Below are 27,738 nucleotides of genomic sequence, written 5' to 3'. Positions count from 1 at the left end.
TATATCAAGATGGAAAGAAAATGTGTCAACCAGAAACTGCTCCTGACTGGAAGAAACATTTTGATATCACAGGGGCGATCAGCAGTTGACTGGATTTAATAACAACCAATAATCACCAAACTGACTTTTAAGGTCTGGGTAACCTCTGAGCTTTTTGTTCTGCTAACTGGGGTGCGCCAGGCGCAGCCCACTTACTTTCTTTTCTTCTCTTCCCCCACAAACAGCACCCAGCACTCTCCACTGAACTAACATGAAGTAAACAGTTAAGGACACAGGTTTGAAGAGGCACCTAAATATAAGCCTGCCCATGTGTCTCCACCCAGTACTATTTATAACTCTACACTGTGGATTTAATCCAATATAGTTAAAAATATCAGGAGAAGGAAGGTGTGAAGGCCAATGTAGTTGCAACACTTCAACCTGCTAAGGTGCAACCTGCTAACATCCTCAGGGATGGCTGACAGGGCACAAGACTGCTTCTTATCTCCCAGATCCTTGAAGGAACCAGCATGTTGAGCTCCAGCGGGTAATCGTCTCAGATAAATTTTTTCTAGATAAGGAGAATTTAGATGTCAAACATTTCCTATTTCTTGAAAGAAGCAAATCTGGAAAGACTACAGACTCAGTTCAGTTCAGTTCAGTCGCTCAGTCGTGTCCAACTCTCTGCGACCCCATGAATTACAGCACGCCAGGCCTCCCTGTCCATCACCAACTCCCGGAGTTCACTCAAACTCATGTCCATCGAATCGGTGATGCCATCCAACCGTCTCATCCTCTATCGTCCCCTTCTCCTCCTGCCCTCAATCTTTCCCAGCATCAGGGTCTTTTCCAATGAGTCAGCTCTTCGCATGAGGTGGCCAAAGTACTGGAGTTTCAGTTTCAGCATCAGTCCTTCCAATGAACACCCAGGATTGATCTCCTTTAGGATGGACTGGTTGAATCTCCTTGCAGTCCAAGGGACTCTCAAGAGTCTTCTCCAACACCACAGTTCAAAAGCATCAATTCTTTGGTGCTCAGCTTTCTTTATAGTCCAACTTTCACATCCATAAATGACCACTGGAAAAACCACAGCCTTGACTAGAAGGACCTTTGTTGACAAAGTAATGTCTCTGCTTTTCAATATGCTGTCTAGGTTTGTCATAACTTTCCTTCCAAGAAGTAAGCATCTTTTAATTTCATGGCTGCAATCACCATCTGCAGTGATTTTGGAGCCCAGAAAAATACAGTCTGCCACTGTTGCCACTGTTTCCCCATCTATTTCCCATGAAGTGATGGGACCAGATGCCATGATCTTCGTTTTCTGAATGTTGAGCTTTAAGCCAACTTTTTCACTCTCCTCTTTCACTTTCCTCAAGAGGGTTTTTAGTTCCTTCACTTTCTGCCATAAGGGTGGTGTTATCTGCATATCTGATTTATTGATATTTCTCCCAGCAATCTTGATTCCAGCTTGTGCTTCCTCCAGCCCAGCATTCCTCATGATGTACTCTGCATATAAGTTAAATAAGCAGGGTGACAATATAAAGCCTTAACGTACTCCTTTTCCTATTTGGAACCAGTCTGTTGTTCCATGTCCAGTTCTAACTGTTGCTTCCTGACCTGCATACAGGTTTCTCAAGAGGCAGGTCAGGTGGTCTGGTATTCCCATCTCTTTCAGAATTTTCCACAGTTTATTGTGATCCACACAGTCAAAGGCTTTGGCATAGTCAATAAAGCAGAAATAATGTTTTTCTGGAACTCTCTTGCTTTTTCCATGATCCAGCAGATGTTGGCAATTTGATCTCTGGTTCCTCTGCCTTTTCTAAAACCAACTTGAACATCTGGAAGTTCACGGTTCATGTATTGCTGAAGCCTGGCCTGGAGAATTTTAAGCATTACTTTACTAGCGCATGACATGAGTGCAATTGTTTAAGCATTCTTTGGCGTTGCCTTTCTTAGGGATTGGAATGAAAACTGACCTTTTCCAGTCCTGTAGCCACTGCTGAGTTTTCCAAATTTGTTGGCATATTGAGTGCAGCACTTTCATAGCATCATCTTCTAGGATTTGAAATAGTTAACTGGAATTCCATCACCTCCACTAGCTTTGTTTATAGTGATGTTTCCTAAGGCCCATTTGACTTCACATTCCAGGATGTCTGGCTCTGGGTGAGTGATCACACCATCATGTTTATCTGGGTCGTAAAGATCTGTTTTGTACAGTTCTTCTGTGTATTCTTGCCACCTCTTCTTAATATCTTCTGCTTCTGTTAGCTTCATAACATTTCTGTCCTTTATTGTGCCCACCTTTTCATGAAATGTTCCCTTGGTATCTCTAATTTTCTTGAAGAGATATCTAGTCTTTCCCATTCTATTGTTTTCCTCTATTTCTTTGCATTGATCGCTGAGGAAGGCTTTCTTATCTCTCTTTGCTATTCTTTGGAACTCTTCATTCAAATGGGTATATCTTTCCTTTTCTCCTTTACTTTTTTCGCTTCCCTTCTTTTCACAGCTATGTGTAAGGCCTCCTCAGACAGCCATTTTGCTTTTTTGCATTTCTTTTTCTTGGGGATGGTCTTGATTCCTGTCTCCTGTACAATGTCACGAACCTCCGTCCATAGTTCATCAGGCACTCTGGCTACAGACTATGATGCCAATTATATGATGTTCTGGAAAGGCAAAGCTATGGAGACACTGAAAGCATCAGTGGATACCAGAGATCAAGGAGGAGAGAAGGATGAATAGGTAGAGATCAGAGGATCTTTAGGGCAGCGAAACTATTCTGAATGATACTATGATGGTGGGTACATATCATTATATATTTGTCAAAATCCATAGAATGAATGGTAATACAAACTAAGGACTTCCAGGAATAACAATGTGTCACTGTAAGTTTCATTGATGGTAAGAAATGTACCACTCTGACAGGAGGTGTCGGTAGTAGGGCAGCTGTGCATGTGTGGGGGACATATGGGAAGTGTCTGTATTTTCCATTTAATTTTGCAGAGAACCTAAAATTGCTCCCCCAAAAATAAATAAATAAAACCTATTAAAAAACTGCTCTAAGGGCAAATACCTTACTCTCTAAAATAAAAGTTGTGGAGGCTCACATTGCATTTATAATAGATATTGCATAGGCTAAGCAACCAACTTAATTTGGTTCCGGAGTGGTCTGATCTCCTCTGCTCATATTAAAATTGTGAGTCTTGTTTTAAGCAAACAGAAGCTCAGCATTACCTCTGATGAGTAAGGATCCATGTAGGTAACTGAGTTGCTAAAACAAAGCCATGAGCCCTAAAGACAGTAAGAGTATCACTTGGTGACCATTTACTTTATATTAGCCTCCAAGAGAGTCACTCATTTACTCCAATCCTCATAACAAAGATGTGCAGTAAATAGCATTTTATAGTGGAAGAAACTAAAGCTCCAAAGGGTGAAGTGTCTTTCCTGAGGTCCCATGACAAAGCAGAAGTACATCCAGGGATGAAATAAACTTAGCCCAAAACCAAAGTCTTCATTTTTTCAACTGAACTACAGGGCCTCATTCCCAACTTACCTACACTTTTATCCCATCTGGTACCAATCACTGCATCTAGCACCTGCCATTTTTGGTAGTGTGTGTGTTCACAGTAAATTTTCAACATGTGCTTGTGCTCCGTTCCTCAGTCGTGTACAACTCTTCGCAATCAATATATTTTATTATTTTTTAAGTGTAGATGTGAGTAGGAAAATCTTTGTAATGGAGTCTATGCAGTTATTAAATTTTTTTGAAGATCTATATTTATAGATGCAAAGAGATGTTCATCATATATTTTAAATGAAGTAGCTTACAAAACCATCTCAGGGATTGATTTTGTATTTTATATTTCTCTGCATCATTTTTGTACAATAAGTATTGAACATTTATTATTCTTTTTAAAAGAATTTTAAAGGAGAGAACAAGAAAATTGTATCAATATATGAGTACTTTGTGCATGATAAAAGTAATGTTTTATTAGTGGACAAAAGAGAAACTGTTCAAATCATGGGATATAAAAAATTGCTTATTTGAAAAAACTCAAAGGGATCAAAATTTTAAATACAAACATACAAAAGAGGAAACATAAAAATATTAAAAGGAGAAGATACAGGTAAATATTTAATTAGGAGAGAGAAAATTACTTACAAAGCATAATATCCAGACAGAAAACAATCATAAAAGAAAAAAGTTTATAAGATTTCAACATATAAAACCTTAAAACATCTATATAATAAACAATATCATTAATACATGGAAAAATTTGAAAATATATAAAAAGAGATCTAACAAATCTATATTTTAAAAGACAGTCAATAGAAAAATAGATTAAAAATAGGAATAAGTAATCCCAAATCACAAATAACATAAACATATAAAAATTGTTAACCTCACTAGAAAGTAAGTTGTTTCTATTTTTGTATTTTAAAATAATATTCAAATCTAGCACTTAAAATAAGCACTCTAATAAAGTCACGACAGGAGTGTAAAACTGGTACAGTTTTTATGGAGAACAATTTAGATGTATATAGTAAAAGAAAAAAAGGCATATTCTTTTGAATCAACAATTACACTTCTAAAAATTTGTCTAAGAAAATAAGAATGTATACTAACTAAAATTTAGCTAAAAAATTTCCCATCATTGCAGAATAAAATCCAAAGTTTTTCTCAATGGCCTACATGATCTACCCTAGATGCCGACTTTGAACTTATCCACCTGCCCTCGAGGTCTCAGGGTTACAGCCACACTAGCCTTTTGGCTATTTCTGGAGCTCACCAAGCATGTTTGTGCCTCAAGGCATCTCCTCTCCCCACTGCCATCTTTTCTTCCTTTTTTTGCTGGAAGTGCACTTTGGCTTAAAACTGATCTCCTCAGAAGATCTTTATCAATATGGCCAACTTTAACCACTTTTTAAAAAATAGAATCTTTTCCAATCAGCCTTCATTCTCTCTTCCTTTAACCTGCTTTATTTTTTTTCAGTGTACCATCTGTCACTGTATTATCTATTAATATCTGTTTATTATTTATCTCCTTCACTAGAATGTCTATTGCGACAAAAACTGTTTTCTTCACCACTTGATTCTGAGAGTCAACTCCTGGATAGGTTGATAAGAAGTCCAGGGCACCCCCGCAGGGGAAAGAGGGGTCCAGAGTCCTGGAGAAGGAGAAAGGGGTCTGGGGCTCTCAAGGAGAAAAAGACAAACTTATTCTACATTGCTTTAGACATGTTTCTCCTTAACAAGAAGGTTTTCTGACTAACCTTGTGGGAATGGGTCTGGTAAGACCTTTCTATTGTTAGTTCTAATCTTGTTAATTTAAGATATATATTGTGGGAGTGGGTGGTCTGGGGCTCTCTAGAAGATAAGGGTCTGGAGTTCTCAAGAAGGATAAAAGAACATTTTTTTCTTTAAGCCCAGAGCTGATGATTGAACAACAAAACAATCCATCTTGCTCAAGGATATGTTTTCCCTTAAACTCTGGACCAACGATTTTATGACAACAGTGTATCCTGCTTGAGGACTGTTTCTCCTTGAGAACCTTCTGACTAATCTGTCATCTTAAAAATGTAGGTCTGGTAAGATCTTTCTATTGTTAGTTCTAACCCTGTTATCTTAAAATGTATATTGTAGGAGTGAGTCTACAACCTTGAGACATTCTTTTGATTTACTGTAATGACCAAGTGAAAAAAGTATATAACTCCCTTTCTAAACCTTGCGAGTGGGGCACTCTCGGTTCCCTTCTGATGTTTATGTCAGAGGCTTTCTCTGTCCCTTTTTCATGTTAATAAAACTCTGCTACACAAAAGCTCTTGAGTGATCAAGCCTGGTCCCTAGTCCCGAAGCTAAATCTTCTTCGGAGATCATGAATCCATGGTTCACCATAAGCTATCAATTCCAAGCACCTAGAATAATGCTTGGAGGTACCAAATAAATATTTATGAGATAATTAGGTGAATGACTTCAAGAAGATATGTTTCAAGTTCTCATGTAAACACTGTATTTAGGCCAGCGTCTGCTCTAAGCTTTAGAATATTTCCTGAGGTCAACACCAAAAATGGATGTTATAATAAAGCAGGTGGAATAACAACATATTACTCAACATGATACTTGATGTAGGTTATTATCAATAGTACTGGAGTTCCCCAATCGCCAAAAGCTCCCCATCTCTCATCTGTCATTTAAGACCTACATTTATATTGTTGTTTAGTCACTAAGTTGTGTCTGACTCCTTTGCCACCCCAAGGATTGCCACCACCAGGCTCTTCTGTCCATGGGATCCTCCAGGCAAGAAAACTGCAGTGGGTAGCCATTTCCTTTTCCAGGGGATCTTTCCAACCCAATGTCTCCTGCACTGTGGACGGATTCTTTACCACTGAGCCTTCAGGGAAGTCCACATCTACCTTATTGAAACGTAAAGTTTTCCTAAGAATTTATTAACAGATCTAACAGACATTGTAAATTGTTCCCATGAGGAAAAGTCAGTTATTTCAGTCTATGAGCACATCAGTCACTTTAATGAGTAACAAAATGTTTCTTGGTATGCAGCACTGTAACATGGAACAGTATTCTGATTTACTACAGCCACTAGTGATTTCCCATTGCCTTAATTTAATCAGGAAAATGATGCAGGAGAAACACTGCAATATAAACACAAGCATCCTCAAAGTATGGGTTAGTGAAGCCTTAGGGTACCAAACTGTCATAAGCAGTTTGTTAACTAAAAATAGTTTAAATACTTAAGTTTGAGAATGACTTACTTAAAAAAAATAAACAGGACCATGGTCAGTGTCATTTACATTTGTTTCTTTTCTGATACACATTCTTGAAAAAGAGCTAATGATACCAGATCAGAAATCTGCATAACCTGTCAATTGTCCTGTCATTTAAATAAACTTTGAATTATATTCCTGACAGTTAATTCCAGTGCTTTAAAAATACCTGATTTTCAAACCACCAGGGGAGGTGTCATACAATACAGAAGGCCATGAAGTCAGGCCAGGCTGATTTAGAATTCCATTTCTGTCACTCTAAGTTGCTGTGTGATCTTGGGTACCTTCTCTAACTTCTCTGGGCTCCATAAGTCATATCATCTATAAAATGCAGATAAGAAGACTTATTCTTTAGAGTGGCAGAAACAGAATTCTAAACCAGCCTGGCCTGACTTCATAGCCTCCTATACTGTGTGACACTTACCCTGGAGTTTTTAGAAGGATCAGGACAATGTGTGCCAACCACTTATCAAGTACATTTTGTCCCAAGCAAAGCCATTAAAGATGTGCAGCAGATGGAAGGAAGAAACAGTGGGAAGTGGCAGTCTGTTTGCAAACCTCTACCCACAGGCAGCCAAACAGGAAAACGTCCTCCATAAGAAGTCTATAAACTGAAGCATCTACTGGGACACATACACCACATCACAATCACATAACAGCATGTTTCTTCATATCCCACCAACCAGCCTTAACAATTATTTAGCCTTTACAGTAGCACTGACAATTCTAACCTTGCGGGTCTCATTCTCCTCAGCCTATGTGCTGCTGTATCAATTCCAAATCTGACCCTAAAAGCGAAAATGAAAAACTAAGGCATCACTGAATATAGTTAACACTTACTTGGCAAAACGCTATCGTCCCCTGCAGTGTTCGGGCAGTTGAAACACTCATCTCCCGCCTTAGGCTCTGACAGTAACATGTCCTTTCTAATCCACGCTTCAGCGTGGAACCATGGCAATAACAGCGCCAGTATAACTGCCTGAAGCTCCGCTTTCCTGAGTTACTGCGGCCCCAGCGTGGGGGTGGCTCAGTCTCCATCTAGCCCGGACCCCAGCGGTGCTCCTCGCCAAGAGTAGATACATTGACTCGCCACCCTCCCCCCCACGCCCAGCCCCCTGCAGACCACAAGAAGCAAAGCGGAAGTTGGTGCCAAACCCAGGAGAACACCGCCGGGCTCGGGGGCGGCCAGGCTGCTCCGGGGCCCCTCTCAGCGCGCGCGGGACCCGGGCGCAGGTTCCCGGCGGGGCGGCCGCACACAGTACCTTGATGACCCTCCGGTTGAACAAGGCGCTGTGCACGCAACCGGGAACCGCCGCGGGCAGCTGCAGCGAACCGTTCCCGCTGTGGATCTCCCAGTTTCCCCGCAAGCTGATGCTGACCACCGCGGCAGCGAAGCCCGCGCCGCACGGCGCAAGCAGCAGGAGCAGGCGGAGGAGCATGGCGTTGGCCGGTACCCGACACACGCACAGGTCAAGAACCGAGGGATGCGGTGGGCAGCGGAAGCCACCCCTGGCTTGAGCTCCAGCTGTCTCCGCCCCGGCCCCGCCCCCGGCCCCGGCCACGCCCCGATTCGCGGCCACGCCCCCAGGTCAGCTGCCCCGCAGGCCACTCCGCGGATCCCCAGCTCCGCCGGCTGGCTGGCCGCGCGGAAATCGCGCGGTTTGGCGGAAGCCTGCGGTCGCGGGTGCGGGAGCCGCTGCACCTGTGCACCGCTCCGGGCTCTGATCGCTCTGGGCTCGGACTGCCGCGGTTTCTGCGTCTTCTCTGCACTTATTCCAACTGCTTCGGCGTCTGAACGGAAGGCAAGAGCCATGCACGGTAATTGGGACACACAAATCTCTGGGCGCAAAGTGGCGCACAGCCTCGGGGAGCTCAGGGACAGACAATAGTGTGAGGAGAATACAGCCAGAGACGCTCCAAAGAACAGAAAACCAAGACACCCCATCACTTCAGTTTCCCCCAGTTTCCCCAGACCCTCGTCCCTGCTGCAGGGGTCTCCCCGGCGCGGGTAACCACGCACCTTTTGCTGCTCTACAGGTTGGTCTCAAGAATAGTCTGCGCAGTGAACAAGTATAAATACTAAAGTACTTATTCTTAGGGTTGTTGTGAGAGTTGAGAAAATTCGTGTACAACGTGCAACATAGGGCCCAGCCCAGAGAAAGCACGTTGGCCTGATGTTCGTGGACTACAACCTTCTGTTTTGTAAAGTCACGCAGAGGAGGTTCCTGACGTTCGGGAAACCTGAACTAAAATCCACAGGCAAATTTAAAATCCTCTGTCGCTCATTAGCTGTGGGACTTAAGCAAGCCACAAAATTTCTAATACCTCTGTTCCTTGAACTCGAAAATGGAGACAGTACTCTTTTTTAAGGTTGTGATCAGCATACAATGAGTTAATATATTTGGGGGTCCTAGGAATGCCAAGGTACCCAAAAAATACCACAGGTTTGTCAAGTCTCATGGCGGCGCAGTTTACCTGAGTCCCAATTTGCAATTAGATGTAACTGTGATCTGGGAAGTTAAGAAGGAATTTCACATTGCGTAAAATAGACTGACATCTGACTGTGTTGATGTTATCTGCCTTATTTCTATATTTAAGCAGAAGTCTTTGAAGAGAAATTCTCCCCTCATCAAATCCAACCTTTGTTTTGCCTTATGATGGCTTTGGAGTTGCCTGATTCTGTAGACGCAGGATGGTATTTTATTTTTTTACAGTCAGCGTTTTCAAAAGCCTAGCATCTTGGCTTTTAGAGACATTTGGATTATCCAGCCCAAGCCTCTGGCTTTACAGCTGAGGGAACAAGGTCCAAAGAAGTCAGATGACCGCCGTCAGACGGTCAGAAAGGACCCAAATTTGCTTTTCCTGGCTCTCATCTCCTTGCAGTGCGGCCCAATGATGTTAAGGGGGAAAGGCTTTCGCTGGTTAAAAGGCTTCTTCACTCCAGAAGCATTTTTACTTCTAATAGGAACGGAGCTCTAAACTCAAATTATATTCCCTGATTCATGGCATTAAATGGCCAGCCCCACTCTGTTCAGAACTGATAACAAGACTTAGGGCAGCAAGGGTGGCAAAGGGGTGTTTGTTTTTGTTTGTAAATCCCAGAGATCCCATTAACCCAAGTCAAAGGAAAATTCATCCCTGCAAATATGTTTGGGTATATTCTGTTATTCTATTAACAAATATTTTAGGGCATCTATTTAAAAAAACAAGAATAGAGACTTATCATTCCTCCTTTCAGTCCAAGACACAAATATGACATCATTAGGATTACTTCACTTTGAAAACACATTGATCCAAATTCATATAATGTACACCACCATGAGTGAACTGTAAAACTGTAATGTAAGCTTTAGACTTTGGGTGATGTTAATGTGTCAAGCTCGGTTCATCGATGATAACAAATATACCATTCTAGTGGGGGATGTTGATAATGGGGGAGGCTGTGCATGTGTGGGGGCCGGGTGTGTATGGGATGTCTGTATTTTCTATTCAGTTTTGATGTTAATATAAAACTGCTCCAAAAATATATATATATACACATACATATATATCCATTAGTCAAAGACATAAGACTTTCAGTTACTGTTTTGTCATGTCAGGAGCTTACAAGTCATCACTGTATCCTTAAAAACAAGCAGAAAGCTTTACAAACTGAAAATCACCAGCCTTTGTTAGGGCTGTCAGAGAATTCAGGTGAAAGGGCAAACTGCTGCCCCTGAAATTGGAGAAAAAGAGGTGTATACAGAGAATCACAACTTACCAAAGCAGAAACCTGTGAGTAGAAAACTCTGTGAAAACCAGTACTAGGGAAGGAAAACCTAAACTTTAATTGCTGAGTTGCTGGAGGCTCAGTGTGGACAAATCTGAGAGTTTAAGAACTCCACAGGAACTCAGCCTTTGTGGGTCTCCTGGGATTTTGTTTTGTTTCCAGATCTATCAGTTGTCACACTGAAGATTCTCAGGTATTTCCCTCAAACTTCCAGCAGGGGGACAGGGGAAAGGAACTATTCTGAAATACGTGAAGCATTCTGAAGGGCTATCCCAAGAGAAATTTTATCAGAGCCTTACCTGATGGAGTTTTATCAGAGCCTAACACAGAAGATGGAGAAGGAAATGGCAACCCACTCCAGTGTTCTTGCCTGGAGAATCCCAGGGACGGGGGAGCCTGGTAGGCTGCCGTCTATGGGGTTGTACAGAGTTGGACACGACTGAAGCAACTTAGCAGCAGCAGCAGCAACACAGAAGAAGAGAAATACCCCCTAGCCTTCTTGCCCTAGCCAGGGGGCTGTAGAAAAACACGAGAAACACTTGGGAAATTCACAGCCCAGGGCTCAAGTTCACTAAAAGACCAAGGCCTAATCCCAGGACTATAAAAAGCTTCCTCTATGACTATAAGCTCCCTTTCTCCTCATGCCCTCCCACTAAATCACTGAAGGCCTCTTTGCCACTGTTCCTTTCACCCCTTACATCATGTATGGCTTTCAACAAAAAATTACAAGGCAAAAACAGAGCAAGCCCTTGAACCAGACTCATGTATGGTTGTATGAATTCAGGGATGTTCAGTTATCAGGACAAGAATTTAAAATATTAGGCCAGCATTGGCCTAATACCAACACCAGACAAAGACCTTACAGTAAAAGAGAACTGCAGACAGATATCTCTCATAAACATAAATGAAAAAATCCCTAACAAAACATTAGCAAACTGAACCTAACAATATATTTTTAAAGTATATATATATACCATAAACAAGCAGGATTTACTCTGGGTATGCATGGCTGGCTCAACGTTCAATTAATGTAATTCATTACAGCAATAGGTTAAAAAATAAAAATCACAGAATCTTATCAATAGATACAAAAAAAAATAACGACAGAATCCAATACCATTCATGATAAAAACTACACACATTAGGAATAAAGGGAACTTATTCACCTTGATAAATAATATTCACAAAGAACTAACATTATACTAAATCATGAGAAACTAGAAGTTTTTCTGCTTAGATTAGGAATAAGGCAAGAATGACTCTTCTTGTCACTCCTTTCCAACTTCATATGGGAAGTCATAACTAACGTAATCAGAAAAGAAAAGGAAATAAATAGTATACAGTTTGCTGCTGCTGTTAAGTCACTTCAGTCGTGTCCGACTCTGTGCGACCCCATAGACAGCAGCCCACCAGGCTCCCCCGTCCCTGGCAAGAACACTGGAGTGGGTTGCCATTTCCTTCTCCAATGCATGAGAGTGAAAAGTGCAAGTGAATTCACTCAGCCGTGTCCGACTCTTCCCAACCCCATGGACTGCAGCCTTGTAGGCTCCTCCGTCCATGGGATTTTCCAGGCAAGAGTACTGGAGTGGGGTGCCATTGCCTTCTCTGAGTATACAGTTTAGGAAGATATAAAACTATCTTGGTGGATGACATGATTGCCTATGTAGAAAATCAATAACAATAACCAAGAAAACTGGAAATAATAAATAAGCAATGCATAGCAAGGTTACAGGATACAAGGATATTGGATACAATATCAAGGTTACAGGATATAATATGAAAAAGTCTATCATTTTCCTATGTACCAACAAGGAACAATTGGAATTTGAAATTAAAAATGTAACACTATTTACATTAGCACCCCTCAAAATAAAACACTTAAGTACGGGACCTCCCTGGGGGTCCAGTGGCAAAGACTCCTTGCCCAAAAGCAGGAGGTCTTGATTCAATCACTGGTCAGGGAACTAGATCCCACATGTTGCAACTAAGAGTTCGCATGACTCGCTGAAGAGTCTCTTTGCCACAACTAAAAATCCCATGTGCTGCACCTATGACCCAGTGCAACCAAATAAAAATAAATATTATTAAAACACAAATTCCTCAAAAATTAAAAAAAAAACACTTAAGTATAAATATAACAAAAATGTGTAAAATCTATATGAGGAAAACTACAAAACTCTGGTGAAAGTAACCAAAGAAGAACTAAATAAATGGAGAGATGCTCCATGTTCATGAACAGGAAGACTTAGTATTGTCAAGATGTCAGTTCTTCCCTACGTGATCTATAGTCAATGTGATCCCAATCAAAATCCCAGCCAGTTATCTTGAGGATTCTGACAGACTGATTCTAAAGTTTATAAGAGAGGTGAAAGACCCAGAATAACCCACACAGTATTGAAGAAGAACAAAGTTGTAGGATTACCGCTACCTATGAGGAACTCAGCTGAACCAGAAGAGAGAACTGAACCGTTAGGCGTCAGAACAGCTGAGGAAAGCAAGGGGCCTAAGTGATAGTAACAGTGAAGTTGTTAATCACTTAGAGTGATAGTATATGCAAGAGGCTAAAACTGAAGAAGATGCCAACTCCCTCCTGCCTCATTCCCCCAAGAAATGGCATAGCAGTCGAGGGTCAGGTGGATCAGCACAGATGTGGCGGGTTGTCTCACATAGAGGGAGCCCTGAACAAAAGGCACTGGATGTTTTATGGGCCCTGAATAGGGGAGGAGAGTGAGGGGGAAGGGCTAGGAGTGGAAAATTGCTGAGTACGGAGTTTGAGTAGAAATAAATACCTTCAAGGTTTCCCACTTCTCCTCCCCGGTAAGGAGATATTAGCACAGTCACCTGAACAAGATCTCTGGCTAAGGAAGGCCTCAGATAAAGAGAACCGGGAAGGAAGTCAGTGAGACTAGGACTGTAAATATGTGAGAAGCATAAACAGTCAGAGGGGCAATAATAGGCCCTCACTGTGACCGTATTACAAGTCTAGTTGGGGAGGACACCTTTCCCTCATGAAACCCGTCAAGTAAAGTCTTTGTAATTGCCTGTGGGCAAGCCTGAAAATTCATACTTATAGCTTGTGGTCCATTAGGTCTGATAGTGGTAGAGATATCCGTGGAGGATATATTGAGTTTGGGGCAAGCTCTAGTAGAAGAGTCACAGTGTAGACATTTATATTCTGGAGCAAGGCTGTGTACTACACCGTAAAGAACTGATCTGGTTGGAAAAAAATAGGTCCAACTGTACTGCTGGGTCTTAATAGAGACCAAACATCTGACCATAGTACACCAAGTGACTCTGCAGCCTGAACTGAGGATTTTCAGATCAGTTCAGTTCAGTCGCTCAGTCGTGTCCGACTCTTTGTGACCCCATGAACCGCAGCATGCCAGGCCTCCCTGTCCATCTCTATCTCCCAGAGTCCACCCAAACCCACGTCCGTTGAGTCGGTGGTGCCATCCAACCATCTCATCCTCTGTCGTCCCCTTCTCCTCCTGCCCTCAATCTTTCCCAGCATCAGGGTCTTTTCAAATGAGTCAGCTCTTCGCATCAGGTGGCCAAAGTATAGGAGTTTCAGCTTCAGCATCAGTCCTTCCAATGAACACCGAGGACTGATCTCCCCTAGAATGGACTGGGTGGATCTCCTTGCAGTCCAAGGGACTCTCAAGAGTCTTCTCCAACACCACAGTTCAAAAGCATCAATTCTTTGGTGCTCAGCTTTCTTTATAGTCCGACTCTTACATCCATACACGACCACGGGAAAAACCACAGCCTTGACTAGATGGACCTTTGTTGGCAAAGTAATGTCTCTGCTTTTTAATATGCTATCTAGGTTGGTCTAACTTTCCTTCCAAGGAGTAAGCATCTTTTAATTTCATGGCTGCAATCACCATGAGCAGTGATTTTGGAGCCCAGAAAAATACAGTCTGCCACTGTTTCCCCATCTATTTGCCATGAAGTGATGGAACCAGATGCCATGATCTTAGTTTTCCAAATGTTGAGCTTTAAGCCAACTTTTTCACTCTCCTCTTTCACTTTCCTCAAGAGGGTTTTTAGTTCCTCTTCACTTTCTGCCATAAGGGTGGTGTCATCTGCATATCTGAGGTTATTGATATTTCTCCCGGCAATCTTCAGTCCAGCTTGTGCTTCCTCCAGACCAGCGTTTCTCATGATGTACTCTGCATAGAAGTTAAATAAGCAGGGTGACAATATACAGCCTTGATGTACTCGTTTTCCTATTTGGAACCAGTCTGTTGTTCTAACTGTTGCTTCCTGACCTGCATACAGGTTTCTCAAGAGGCAGGTCAGGTGGTCTGGTATTCCCATCTGTTTCAGAATTTTCCAATTTATTGTGATCCACACAGTCAAAGGCTTTGGCATAGTGAATAAATCAACCAAGCTATAAAGCTGGGCAGGGCTGCAGTGTTCCACTGTGTGTAGAAGTGATATATCCAGACTCAAAACAGAAATTACATGACTTGCACTGACGATGACACTGATGATCTTATGGGTGGTTCCTTATGCCTGACTGATAGGCCTGATACCTGCCTGGGCTGATACTGGCCATAAAAGGACTGCTGCCACTTACAGTCCTACTTAGGAGTGGCCCTGAATGACACTGGTGAAGGGAAATCTGCCCAGTGCACACACTTGTGAACTCTATGTTTACTTTTCACTTTGTGCAAAAGGAGAAGTGGCTTGAGGCATAGTTATATACTGACATTTGGGCATAGCCAAAAGTCTTATTTGGTTCATCACGGCCTTAAAAAAGTAAAACTAGAACACAGAGGATGTGGAGGTCTGGGTAGATGACATGTGCGTGGACACGGACATTCACAGGAGAAGATGCGCAGCGGGGACTCTTGACCACAGGGTACACGGAAAGACAGTCCTGCGAATTGTAGCTGGCCTCTCTAGTCACTGTTTCAGTGCTTGGTATCAGGCTCATGAAGAGACCGGCCATGGTAGCAGAGATGAAAGCTATGCGTGAACCCAACAATACGGGCTTTCTCTCACCAAGGATATCTTATTACCTCTTCTGATTGCCCAACCACCCAGCAGCAGAGACTAATTCTGAGCCCTAGATAAGGGTACCATTCCTTAGGAGGACCAGGCAGCCACCTGTTGGCACATTAATTACATTGGACCTCCTTGATTGGGGCATCAAATTGATGTACTGGAATTAACACGGATTCTGTATATGTTCTGCCTTAACTGACTGCAGTATTTCCACTAATACCATCTGAGAGTTTACAGAATTCTTTACCTCTTAAAATGATATCCCCGCCACAAGGCCTTAGAAAGCAGACACACCTGAGTAAAAGGAGGTGTGAAGATGGGCAGGTGAACTCATGACCTTGAGAATCACTCATTTTACCAAGTACCCTATCACAGGAGCAGACAACTTCCTCTCAAAAAAGAAAACAAAACAGTGGAATGGCCTGTGGCAGTTTCAGCCTGAGGACAGACAGCACCTCATGAGGTTGTAGCACTTCCCTTCAGGATGTGGTATATGCACTGAACTATGGTCAATATGCTTCCCTGCTGGCTCAGAGGGTAAAGCATCTGCCTGTGATGCGGAAGACCCAGGTTCGATCCCTGGGTCGGGAAGATCCCCTGGAGAAGGAAATGGCAACCCACTCCAGCATTCTTGCCTGGAGAATCCCATGGACAGAGGAGCCTGGTGGGCTACAGGCCATGGGGTCACAAAAGAGTCGGACACGACTTAGCGGTGAACAACAACAAAATGGTCAACATGTGGTGCTCTGCCTCCCCAGAACCAGAATCCACAGGTATAAAACCCAGGAAGTAAAAGCAGAGGTAGGCTCTCTCATCATCGGTCAGTGACTCACTAATGGAATTTATTTTTCCTGTTCCTGGAACTGTGGACTCTGCTAGGTCAGAAGTCTTGGATGCAGGGTTGGAGAAGGGTACAGGGTTCCACCCATTTGGAAGCTGTGACTAATACTGTGGAGTCACTTGGGCTTTCTTGTTCTAGTGGACAAGCAGGTGAAGAGTGAGCTAATGTACTGACTGGGGTAATGAACTGATTATTAGATGAAGCTAGAGTTGCTGCAACCCTGTGAGAGGCGCTGGAACATCTCTTACTACTTCCATGCCCACTGTTAACTATCAATGGGAAATTACAGGTACCATAACCCAACAGAGACAACACAACCCACCATGACAAGATCCTCAGTCGCCCTAGGATCCAAGGCCTAAACCAATCAGTCCCTTGGAGATTCTGGCTTCTGTCATCATTTGTAATTTGTAATCTCCAGTGAGGCACCATGCCACTGAACATGGGCTCAGGCTTCCCCAGCAATTACCCAAAGGTTTCCTTCTTCCTCTGTCTTAATTCCTTTTGCCTACACTCTCACTATTCTGGGACTGTACCTCACAAAAATAAATAAATACATTTTAAAAGGTGAGTAATTAAGGTATGCCTCAGTCACTGATTGCTAGGGTACTCAGGCAAAGACAGTATTCTTTCTCAATTTATATTCATTAGGCTACTCAATCATTTTAGGGCTGTCCAATAAAAAATTAGACATCCAGAGCAGTCTCATATAAATCTTATGTAATAATCCAAAGTAATTAAAAAAAAAAATCTAGTAGTCACTTTTTAAAAAGTAAAAAGAGAGCTTCCCTGGTGGTCCAGTGGTTAAGAATCTGCCTTGCAATGCAGGGGACACTGGTTTGATCCCTGGTCCGGGAAGATCCTACATGCCACGAGGCAACTAAGCTCATGTGCCACAACTACTGAGCCTGTACTCTGGAGTGCAAGAGCCATAGCTACCAAAGCTCATGTGCCTAAAGCCTGTGCTCTGCAATAAAAGAAGCCACTGCAAGGAGAAGCTCATGCACTGCAACTAGAGAGTAGCCCCTGCTCGCCACAGCTAAAGCCCATGCACAGCAACAGAGACCAGTGCAGTCAAAAATAAATGTGAATAAATATTTTTAAAAAGTAAAAAGGAAACAGGTGAAACTTTAATAATCTTATTTAAACTAATATATTAAAATATTATTTTAATATGTATTCAATATGCTGTAATTATTGAGTATTTTACATTCTTTTTTCACTCTCAGACTTCAAAATCTATCATAAATTTTATACTTACAGCATATCTCACTTTGTAAAAAGTATTTATTTATTTGACTGTGACAGGTCTTAGTAGCGTGCAGCACACAAGATCTGGTTCCCCAACCAGGGACTGAATCTGAGCCCCCTGCATTGGGAGTATGGCGTCTTAGCCACTGGACCATCAGGGAAGTTCCTCACCCATCTCAGCTTTGATCTATATTCAATTTCATAAATTTTGCAGTGAAAAAATTCACAGACCAACTTTGTTTTGGAATGTTGGATGATAATTCTCTGATATTTCTGAATATCTTGTGAGTAGAGGCACTGAATTTTTTTGTCCCAGACAATCTTTTCATAAAGGCTGTTTGTATATCAAACAGCTCTGGAAGAACACCCATGTTCTAACTTGTGTAGTTAGTCAGAGAGAAAATTATTTCGTTTTCTTTTTGTTCTGCTTAGGCCCTCAATGAATTGGATGATGTCAGTTCAGTTCAGGGAGGACTGTCGGATTTACTGAGTCTACAGATTCAAATGCTGATTGCTTTTGCAAAGACCCTCATCAGATCACCCAGATATAATGTTTAACCAGTTACCTGGGCATCCTATGGCCCAGTCAAGTTGCCGCATAAAATTAACCATCACAGTGCACAGTTCAGTGAGTTTTGGCAAACATACATAGTTGTGTAATCACACCCTGATTAAGATACAGAACATTTCATTCTAGAAAGTTCTCTGGTGCTTCTCTCCAAATTCCTCCCATTCCAGGTGATAGCTGTTCTGATTTCTAGAGCCATCATTTAATTTTGTGTCTTCTTGGATGTCATGCAGATAGAATCACACACTATGTTTTATTTTTATAAAATTTCTTTTGTTGAACACTGTGTTTTTCAGACTTATCCATGTTCAGTTCAGTTCAGTTGCTCAGTTGTGTCCGACTCTTTGCAACCCCTTGAATCACAGCACGCCAGGCCTCCCTGTCCATCACCGACTCCCGGAGTTCACTCAAACTCATGTCCATCGAGTCAGTGATGCCATCCAGCCATCTCATTCTCTGTCGTCCCCTTCTTCTCCTGCCCCCAATCCCTCCCATGTTACTCACCTTTATTCTTGAAGGATGTTTTCCTTGGTATAGAATTCTAGGGTGATAAATATTTCTTCTCAGCATATTGAAGTTAATAGTATACTATCTTCGGTTTCCATTGTTAACAAATCTTCCATTTTTGCTCTTCAGTCAATTCACCTGTTGATTTGTGTGTGTGTGTGTGCACGCGCACACACTTTATTTGCAGAGGAAATGGCAGCTCTGTATGGACTCTGGATGTACTGCTTTTGGTTATTTTTCAAATATGATTTGTCATTTTTTATAGTCTCTTGCTCTTTATTCATGTTTGAAACTTTTATTTCTGCCATAATGGTTAAAAGGTTAGCCTGGAATTTCATTACCTGAATTTAAATCCTAACTTCTGCCATTAACCTTGGGTAAGTCATTTACCCTCTTTGTTCCTCAGTTTCCTCATCTGTAAAGCAGAGATAATCATGCAAGAATATGTTTGTTAATAAGTATATAAGTTTGTTGATAATAACATGTGTAAGTAATAAGTATATGCTTGTAATGAGAATTAGGAATTAAGAATTCGGAACAGTTCTTGGCACCTAAAAAGTATTACATGAGTGTTGGCTTCTACTTTTTGTGGCTGATTTTTTTTTGACAGGAAATTCATATAACATGAGATTAACTGTTTAAAAATGTACAATTCAGTGGCATTTAGTGTGTTCACAATGTTGTACAGTCATCACCTCTAAGTTCCAAGGAATTTTTATGATTCACAAGGGAGACCTCATACCCATTAAGCAGTCAATCCTCTTTCTTTTCCATAACACCCACTCCCATCCATGGCACACATAGTTCTGACTTTTGTCTATAAATTTAACTATTCTAGATATTCATACAAATATAATCATACAATGTATTTCCTTTTATGTCTGGCTTCTTTCATTTAGTGTCATGTTTTCAAGATTCACCTATGTTGTAACATGTATCAGCACAACATTCCTTTTTATGGCTGAATAATGTCATTGTATGGGTATATCAAAATTTATTCATTCATCCATTGTTTCCATCTTTGACTATTGTGAATAATGCTGTGAGCATTCACGTATAAATATTTATTTGAATATGTTTTTAATTCTTTTGGGTATATATCTTGGAGTGGAATTGCTAGGTCATATGGTTATTCTGTGTTTAATTTTTTTAGAAATTAGCAAACTGCTTTCCATAGAAGCTACATCATCTTACATTCCCACCAGCAATGTACAAATGGCTCCAGAGTCTCCAAATCCTCAAGAACACTAATTTTCCATTTTTAAAAAGTTATAGCTATCCGAGTGTGAAGTGGTACCTGATTATGGTTTTGATTTGCATTTCTCTAATAACCAATGATGCTGAGCATCTTTTATACATTTGCTGGCCACTTTTGTTTGGAGAACTATTCAAATCTTTTGCCCATTTTAAAATTGGATTACTTACCTTTTGGTTGAGTTTTAAGGATTCTTTATGCATTCTGGATATTAGACACTTACCAGATATGTCATTTGCAAATACTTTCTCCTGTCCTTTAAGGTGTCTTTTTGATAGTATACTTTGATACACAGAAGTTTAAAATTTTGAGCAAGTCCAATTTATCTATTTTTTTTCATTGCTTTTGCTTTTGGTATCATTTCTAAGAATTTATTGCTGAATCCAAACTAACAAAAGTGTATTCCTTTTTTGTTCCAAGAGTTTTATATAGTTTTAGATCTTTCATTAAGGACTTTGATCCATTTTGTTAATTTTATGTAAGGTAGGGGCCCAAATTTGTTTTTTTGCATGTTAATATTCAGTTGTCTCAGCACCATTTGTTGAAGAGACTATTCATTCCTCATGAGACTATTCACCATGAGTGGTCTTGGCATCCTGTTGACTACAAGATATATATGAGTTTATTTCTGAATTCTCAATTATATTCCATTGTCCTATAAGTTTATCTTCATGATAGTATCATACTGCTTTGATTTCTGTAGCTTTGTAATAAATTTTGAAATTAGGAAGTATGAGTCCTCTTTTTTTTCACATTTGTTTTTTTGTACTCCTTTGTAATTCTGTATGAATTTTTTTATAGCTTCCATTTCTGTAAAAACAACCACTGGGATTTTGATAGGGGTTGCATTGAATCTGTAGATTGCTTTGGGGATCATTGCCATCTTAACAATAACAAATCTTCTAATTCATGAACACAGATGTTGTTGTTTAGTTGCTAAATCATTTCTGACTCTTTGCAACCCCGTGGACTGCAGCATGCCAGCCTTCTCCGTCTTTCACTGTCTCCCAGGGTTTGCTCAAATTCATGTCCATTGAGTTGGTGATGCTATCAAACCATTTCATCCTCTGCCTTCTCCTTTTGCCTTTAATCTTTCCCAGCATCAGTGTCTTTTCCAATGTGTCTGCTCTTCACATCAGGTGACCAAAGTTTTGGAGCTTCAGCTTCAGCATCAGTCCTTCCAGTGAATATTCAGGGTTGATTTCCTATAGGATTGACTGGTTTGATCTTGATGTCCAAGAGACTCTCAAGAGTCTTCTCCAGCACCACAATTCAAAAGCATCAATTCTGCACTCAGCCTTCTTTATGCTTCAACTCTCACATCCATACATGAGTACTGGAAAAACCATAGCTTTGACTAGTCTGACCTTTGTCGGCAAAGTAATGTCTCTGCTTTTTTCTTCCAAGGAGCAAGTGTCTTTTAATTTCATGGCTGCAGTCAACTATCTGCAGTGGTTTTGGAGCCCAAGAAAATAAAATTTGTCACTGCTTCCACTTTCCCTCCTTCCATTTGCCATGAAGTGATGGGACCAGATACCATGATCTTCGTTTATTAAATGTTGTTTTAAACTGCTTTTCACTCTCTTCTTACACCCTTAAGAGGCTCTTTAGTTCATCTTCACTTTCTGTCATTAGAGTGTTATCATCTGCATACCTATCATACATATCAAGGTTGTTGGTATTTCTCTCGGCAATCTTGATTCCAGCTTGTGCTTCATCCAGCCCAGCATTTCGCATGATGTGCTCCACATATAAGTTAAATAAGCAGGGGGACAATACATAGCCTTGTCCTACGTACTCCTTTCCCAAGTTTGAATCAGTGAGTTGTTCCATGTCTGGTTCTAATTGTTGCTTCCTGACCTGTATACCTGAACACTGAATGTCTTTCCACTTATTTAGGACTTTTTAAGAAATATTTTGTAGTTTTCAGTATACAAGTTTTGCTGCTTCCTTGGTTAAATTTATTCCAAGTATTTTATTCTTTTTGACGTTGTCATAAATGGATTTTATTAATTTCATTTTGTAATTCTTCACTGCTACTTATAGTAGAAATACAACTGGGTTTCCTGGTGGCTTAATAGTTAGGCTTTCACTGCCAAGGCCCAGGTTCAGCCCCTGGTTGGGGAACTGAGATCATGCAAGCTGTGCAGCTCAGCCAGAGAAAAAAAAAAGTACAACTAATTTGTGTTGATTTCGTATCCTGTAATTTTGCTGAATTATTAGCTCTAATAATTTATATTATTTTTTCTGTCACCTGGAAAGGAAGAAAATTTTACTTTCAATTTGTATGATCTGATCTTTTTAATGTCTGAAACTTTTGCACATCAGTTCCTACTCATGGTACAGTACTAAGTTCTGTTGTACTTTATTTTCTGATTTTTAACCGTGAGCTATTATTGAGTCCCTACAGAGTATTTGTTTACTTCCACCAGCACCGGGTTGCTGATTTGGAACAATTTTTTAAAATGTTCTGCTTGGGTTTTCAGACTATCCACGTAGTAAGATTTAGAGCTGCAAATTTGCACAAACTATTATTACATATTCTGAGAACATTCTCCTGTCACAGAGAAGGAAGATTCAAGACATGCAAACTCATCTGTCTGTATTTGGGATGGGTTTATCCTAATTGACACCACTCTTTGGATGTATTCTGGGCTTTACCAGGGTCATGAAAATGAAAATATACTTACAGTTGAGTCATTTGATTCTTCAAGTGTTCTCAAGATGCTAGTTTCTGATTAGCATCAGAACCCCTGCTTCTTTTGGGTTCCTGGTTTCAATTTGGCTTGGGCTTGAGAGAGTAATAACATTTATTATCTTAAAAAGTGCTTTCCCCCAGCATGTTTAGTTGCTTTTTCACGTAAGAGTTGGTCAGTGTAATCATCTATATTGACAGAAATGGAAATGTCCATCCACTCACTGAGATACTTGAGTCAAGAAGCATCCATCAATTATAGCCTGCCAGGCTCCTCTGTCCATGAAATTTTTCAGGCAATATTTGTTGGGTTAATTTCCTTTTCCAGGGGATCCTCCCAGGGATCGAACCCACGTCTTCTGCATTGCAGGTGGATTCTTTACCCGCTGAGCCATTGGGGAAGCCCCCACGTTAAGGTGGTTATTACTTAACATGCCATGGTGCACTCGACTGTGGCCATGCTGTTGGTGCAATAGTTGAGGAAAATCAGATAGGTTGACATTTGAAACCTAACGATTAGGGAAGAAAGAGATTTTATCTTTGATAATCCCAGGTAAAAGGGAAGAACGATGGCAAACATCCTGAGGTAAGAAAAAGTCCACTGTGTTCAAGCCTTGGGCTTCCCTGGTGGCTCAGAGGTTAAAGCATCTGCCTGCAATGCAGGAGGCCTGGGTTTGATCCCTGGGTCGGGAAGATCCCCTGGAGAAGGAAATGGCAACCCACTCTAGTATTCTTGCCTGGAGAATCCCATGGACAGAGAAGCCTGGTGGGCCCCAGTCCACGGGGTCGCAAAGAGTCAGACATGACTGAGCGACTTCACTTTAAACTTGAACTTCAAGCCTCAGCAGAGGCCTTTGTGACTGAGCTGAGGAAGCTGGTGGGGAAGTTATTAGGGATGAAATGGTTGGGAAAAGTCACTTCCAGCCTGTACACTGCTTTTAGGATTTAGCCTTTATTCTGAACGAGATGAGAAACCATTAGGTTTGGAGCAAAGTGATGACATGATCCAATATAGTTTAAAAGGAGTATGCCTGGTGTTGCGTGGATGATAAAATTGCCTCGAAATGAAAAGGGAGACAACAAGCTTTTGCAGTAACTGAAGAAACAATATAGATTTAGACCACATAGACAGACCATTGTGGCAGCAGTGAAATGTGGTAAACAGGTAGATTCTGGAAAAAAATTTTAGGTAGAACTGACAGAACTGCTGTTTAATTTCCAAGACTGAGAAACAATGCCTAGGTTTGAGGCCAGTGCAACTTAAGTTTCCACTTATGGAGGTCAAGAGGTAGAAATGTGTCTGTGTATAGAAATCAAGTCAATCATTAGAAAGTGAGGTGGATAATGAATAGGAAGCTACACAACTGTTCAGGAGAGATGGTTGGTGCTTATATGGTAATGTTTAACTGTTCTTAAGCAACTAGGGATACCAAAGTATTTCATTGTTTGGCCTTACTTGATAATATTCAAATTTGACAGAGTAAACAAGGAACCAAGTTTACACAGAGGCTCAGACACTAGTATGTAAGAATGAAAAGTAGTTATTTCATAAAACCATTTTCTGCAATACAGAAAAAAATTAAGAGGGCTCTTAAAAAACACATTTCATCCAGAATGTGTCCAACCTGGCAAGAGAGAATTAACAATGGTATGTTAAATAAAAGAACATATTCCAAGTAAAAAAACCACTATCAGGAACACTTTGTGTATCCGAATCATGAGATTTTTTTTTTCAAAATGAGGTTAAGGAATGAGTAGTTAACAGGGTAGTAAGAAAGGATACTGGAATCAAGTTTGCCGGGAGAAATATCAATAACCTCAGATATGCAGATGACACCACCCTTATGGCAGAAAGTGAAGAGGAACTCAAAGGCCTCTTGATGAAAAGACGAGAGTGAACAGGTTGGCTTGAAGCTCAACATTCAGAAAACAAAGATCATGGCATCTGGTCCCATCACTTCATGGGAAATAGATGGGGAAACAGTGGAAACAGTGTCAGACTTTTATTTTTTGGGGCCCCAAAATCACTGCAGATGCTGACTGCAGCCAGGAAATTAAGATGCTTACTCCTTGGAAGGAAAGTTATGACTAACCTAGATAGCATATTAGAAAGCAGACATTACTTTGCCAACCAAGGTCCGTCTAGTCAAGGCAATGGTTTTTCCCATGGTCATGTATGGATATGAGAGTTGGACTGTGAAGAAAGCTGATCGCCGAAGAATTGATGCTTTTGAACTGTGGTGCTGGAGAAGACTCTTGAGTCCCTTGGACTGCAAGGAGATCAAACCAGTCCATTCTAAAGATCAATCCTGGGTGTTAATTGGAGGGACTGATGCTAAAGTTGAAACTGCAATACTTTGGCCACCTCATGTGACAAGTTGACTCACTGGATGAGTCTGATGTTAGGAGGGATTGGGGGTGGGAGGAGATGGGGACGGCAGAGAATGAGATGGCTGGATGGCATCACCGACTCTGTGGACATGAGTTTGAGTGAACTCCGGGAGTTGGTGATGGACAGGGAGGCCTGGCGTGCTGTGATTCATGGGGTCACGGAGAGTCGGACACAACTGAGTGACTGGACTGAACTGAAGGAAGGATGTGAAATAGTGGTTAACTACTGGGAACCTGGGGGTGGGGGTAGGAATAGCTAACTGCAAGCTTCCTAGCCTTTTGTGAACTTTTGATCTTTTAACACAGAACACTTGGGGAGTGGGAGAGGCTGTCACCTTTCAAAATTCTGGTCCAAATACCCTTACCATTTATTTTCCCATTACACCAGGGGAGTACAAAAAGTTTTAAGTTACCTTACGACATGTTTAGTATCTCTTCAGTTCAGTGAAGACTCCAAACACCCTTAACATGACATCTTACCTTTCAACCTTCTCATTCTCCCAAAAGTTGCTTCAGCCAGAGTATGACCAGGGCTCAAATCCATGTTCAGCTAGCTAACTAGCCAATACTTAGCAGAAAACTCTAGCACCTGGTTACTCTTTTTAAACACTACTTGGCTATTAGTTGAATCACATTTCCCAGAATAAAGTTCTGTTAAGGCTGCTACTTAAATTAGTTCTTTGTGAGATGTTAGTAATACATTAAGTAAACATGTACATCAACCTATGGCATAATTCAAAGTAGTATGAAGTATGTTAGAAATTTTAACACTTGGGCATATACATTCTTACAGCCATGAAAGAAGAGTAAAATAGGGTCAAAGTATTACTGCTATAGTCTATTACAAGAGAGAGTGAAGAACAGACTTCCAAGACCACTTTAATGGCTTCTTCAAACAGGCCACTGTGTCATTCCATAGTTTCTGGATCAGTAGGCCTGGAGTGGGATTTGATAATTTCCATTTTAAAGAACTTCTCAAATGATAGCAGTATTGCTGGTCTTGGGGTCACACTTTGAGAATCCTGAATTCTTTATAGACCAGTTTTTGTTACAACTGTAAGTTCAAAACAGAACTCACACACGACATTAAGTGTGAATTTCACGTTAGCTGGAATTACCAAGTAAGACCGGAGTGTCTTTAAACACAGACTTTAATGGTAACAATTCTTTAAGCTCAGTTAACCTTAGCTATTACAAGTGTTATGCCGATGTCACTATTAGACAATATTTAGTGACTTGCACTGGGTTCCTCATAAAATAGAGACAAATTCACTTTAATCAACAATCATTTAACAGTTTTGTTACGCCAACACAAAACATGGCTAATCGGAGTCACTTCCAAAATCACTAACACAGGATGGTCAGTATCTGAAGTATGTCAACTAAACCATTAAAAAAAAAAAGTGAGTGTTTCACTACCCCTGAGACCACCAGTTAACTGTGGTTCATACTTTTAAAAAATGTGAGTACACCCACACAAGAAAGCCAAGTAGTTTCTCTTTTACATCTGATTATCACATTGCAAACTTGCCCAGGAATGAGTCACTTAAAACGTAGTTTATCATTACGTCAACTGGACTATAATCCTCACAGGTTAAGATAAACTTAACATAATTTAAAACTGAATTATGCATTAAAAGATGTAGGAAACAGGAAGAACCAAAATCAATTTTTAATGTTAATAATCATTTCAGTGCTATACATGGCACTATTAGTATATATGGGGGAAAGGACAAATTCTTGGATTCTTTTGAAGGTTTCACTGCAGATGATCTCAAGTCCAGTGTTCATACATTCAAAAATGTTGGTTTTCCAGGTACTTTTACTGTTCTGTTAAACCTGGAGAAGCCTTTATGGCTTGTTCCCTTAGAAGTGACATAGGAAATATAGAAAGCATCAAGTCAAAGATACAGAAGAACTGGACACATCTATTAATCATTATGACAATAGCTTCAGGAAGTCATCTCTATAAAAACTTAAGGGTTATCTGTAGCTAAAAAGGTCAATTTGAAAGCCAAGTAGAATCCAGCTCTGACAAATGTTTTATTAGTGGCTGGTTTTCAAGAAATGATATGCCTACTATAAAAGCTATTATTTTGAGGGAATCTCATAATTATCCTAAAAATAGAGTCAAAAAGTTTCTTACCTTGTGGAGGTATCTTACTTATTTGTACTTTGAATCCAACACAGTTTTAACAGTATGATATGTACCCTTGAGTTATTTTTAAAGCAAAGATAGAATGAAAAATTCACTCATTGGAAACTGGTATAACTGGATTGATATTTCTCAATGAAATGCTTATTACAGAATTTACAAAGCCAAAACATTTTCGGAAGGCATGCATTTCACTTTGTTTAAAGAACCTTAATTCAATAAATCATGTCCAAACTACATATTAAAATGTTTATAAAAATCAAGCTTTAACATTTATTTTATATCTAGCTTTCCACATCTGTGTGCAGACAAGGAGTAAGATTGCACATAACTGTAAGCAGTGCAAATATGTGTAAGTGGAGAAAAGTCACAGATGTGCTAGAAATTGAATACAGGACCATATGAAAGCAATGGACAAATCAAAGAAACTAGGAAAAAGTAATAAAACTATAGGGTCAGAATTAGAAAGGGTGAAGAATGATAATGCCCTTGTTACTACAGAAGTTACATAAGTGGCACAGATAGCACTTGTCA

The 27,738-nt window shown here is 40.6% G+C and overlaps 2 protein-coding genes and 1 non-coding gene across 3 annotated transcripts in view; 2 read left to right on the top strand and 1 right to left on the bottom strand.

Annotated features, from left to right (window-relative positions):
• The window catches only part of MANBA (mannosidase beta), a 125,394-nt gene extending 117,044 nt beyond the window's left edge, over positions 1-8,350 (bottom strand). Inside the window, exon 1 of the mRNA XM_055434296.2 lies at positions 8,022-8,350. Within this exon, the coding sequence (XP_055290271.2) occupies positions 8,022-8,198 (177 nt within the window). The 5' untranslated portion in view covers positions 8,199-8,350. The remainder of the gene's footprint in view (positions 1-8,021) is intronic.
• Positions 8,244-27,738, top strand: part of LOC148777813 (uncharacterized) — a 39,862-nt gene continuing 20,367 nt past the window's right edge. Inside the window, exon 1 of the mRNA XM_088836201.1 lies at positions 8,244-8,577. Coding sequence (XP_088692327.1) covers positions 8,244-8,577 — 334 coding nt within the window. The remainder of the gene's footprint in view (positions 8,578-27,738) is intronic.
• Positions 16,061-16,132, top strand: TRNAH-GUG (transfer RNA histidin (anticodon GUG)). The gene has a single exon. It is a non-coding gene; the product is annotated as a tRNA-His (tRNA).

The sequence above is a fragment of the Moschus berezovskii genome, chromosome 5 (genome assembly GCF_049115385.1).
Source record: "Moschus berezovskii isolate FMDL1 chromosome 5, NW_MosBer_1.0, whole genome shotgun sequence".
Taxonomy (NCBI): Eukaryota; Metazoa; Chordata; class Mammalia; order Artiodactyla; family Moschidae; genus Moschus; species Moschus berezovskii.
The sequence above is the reverse complement of the archived record's forward strand: the minus strand, read 5'-3'. Positions and strand labels throughout refer to the sequence as shown.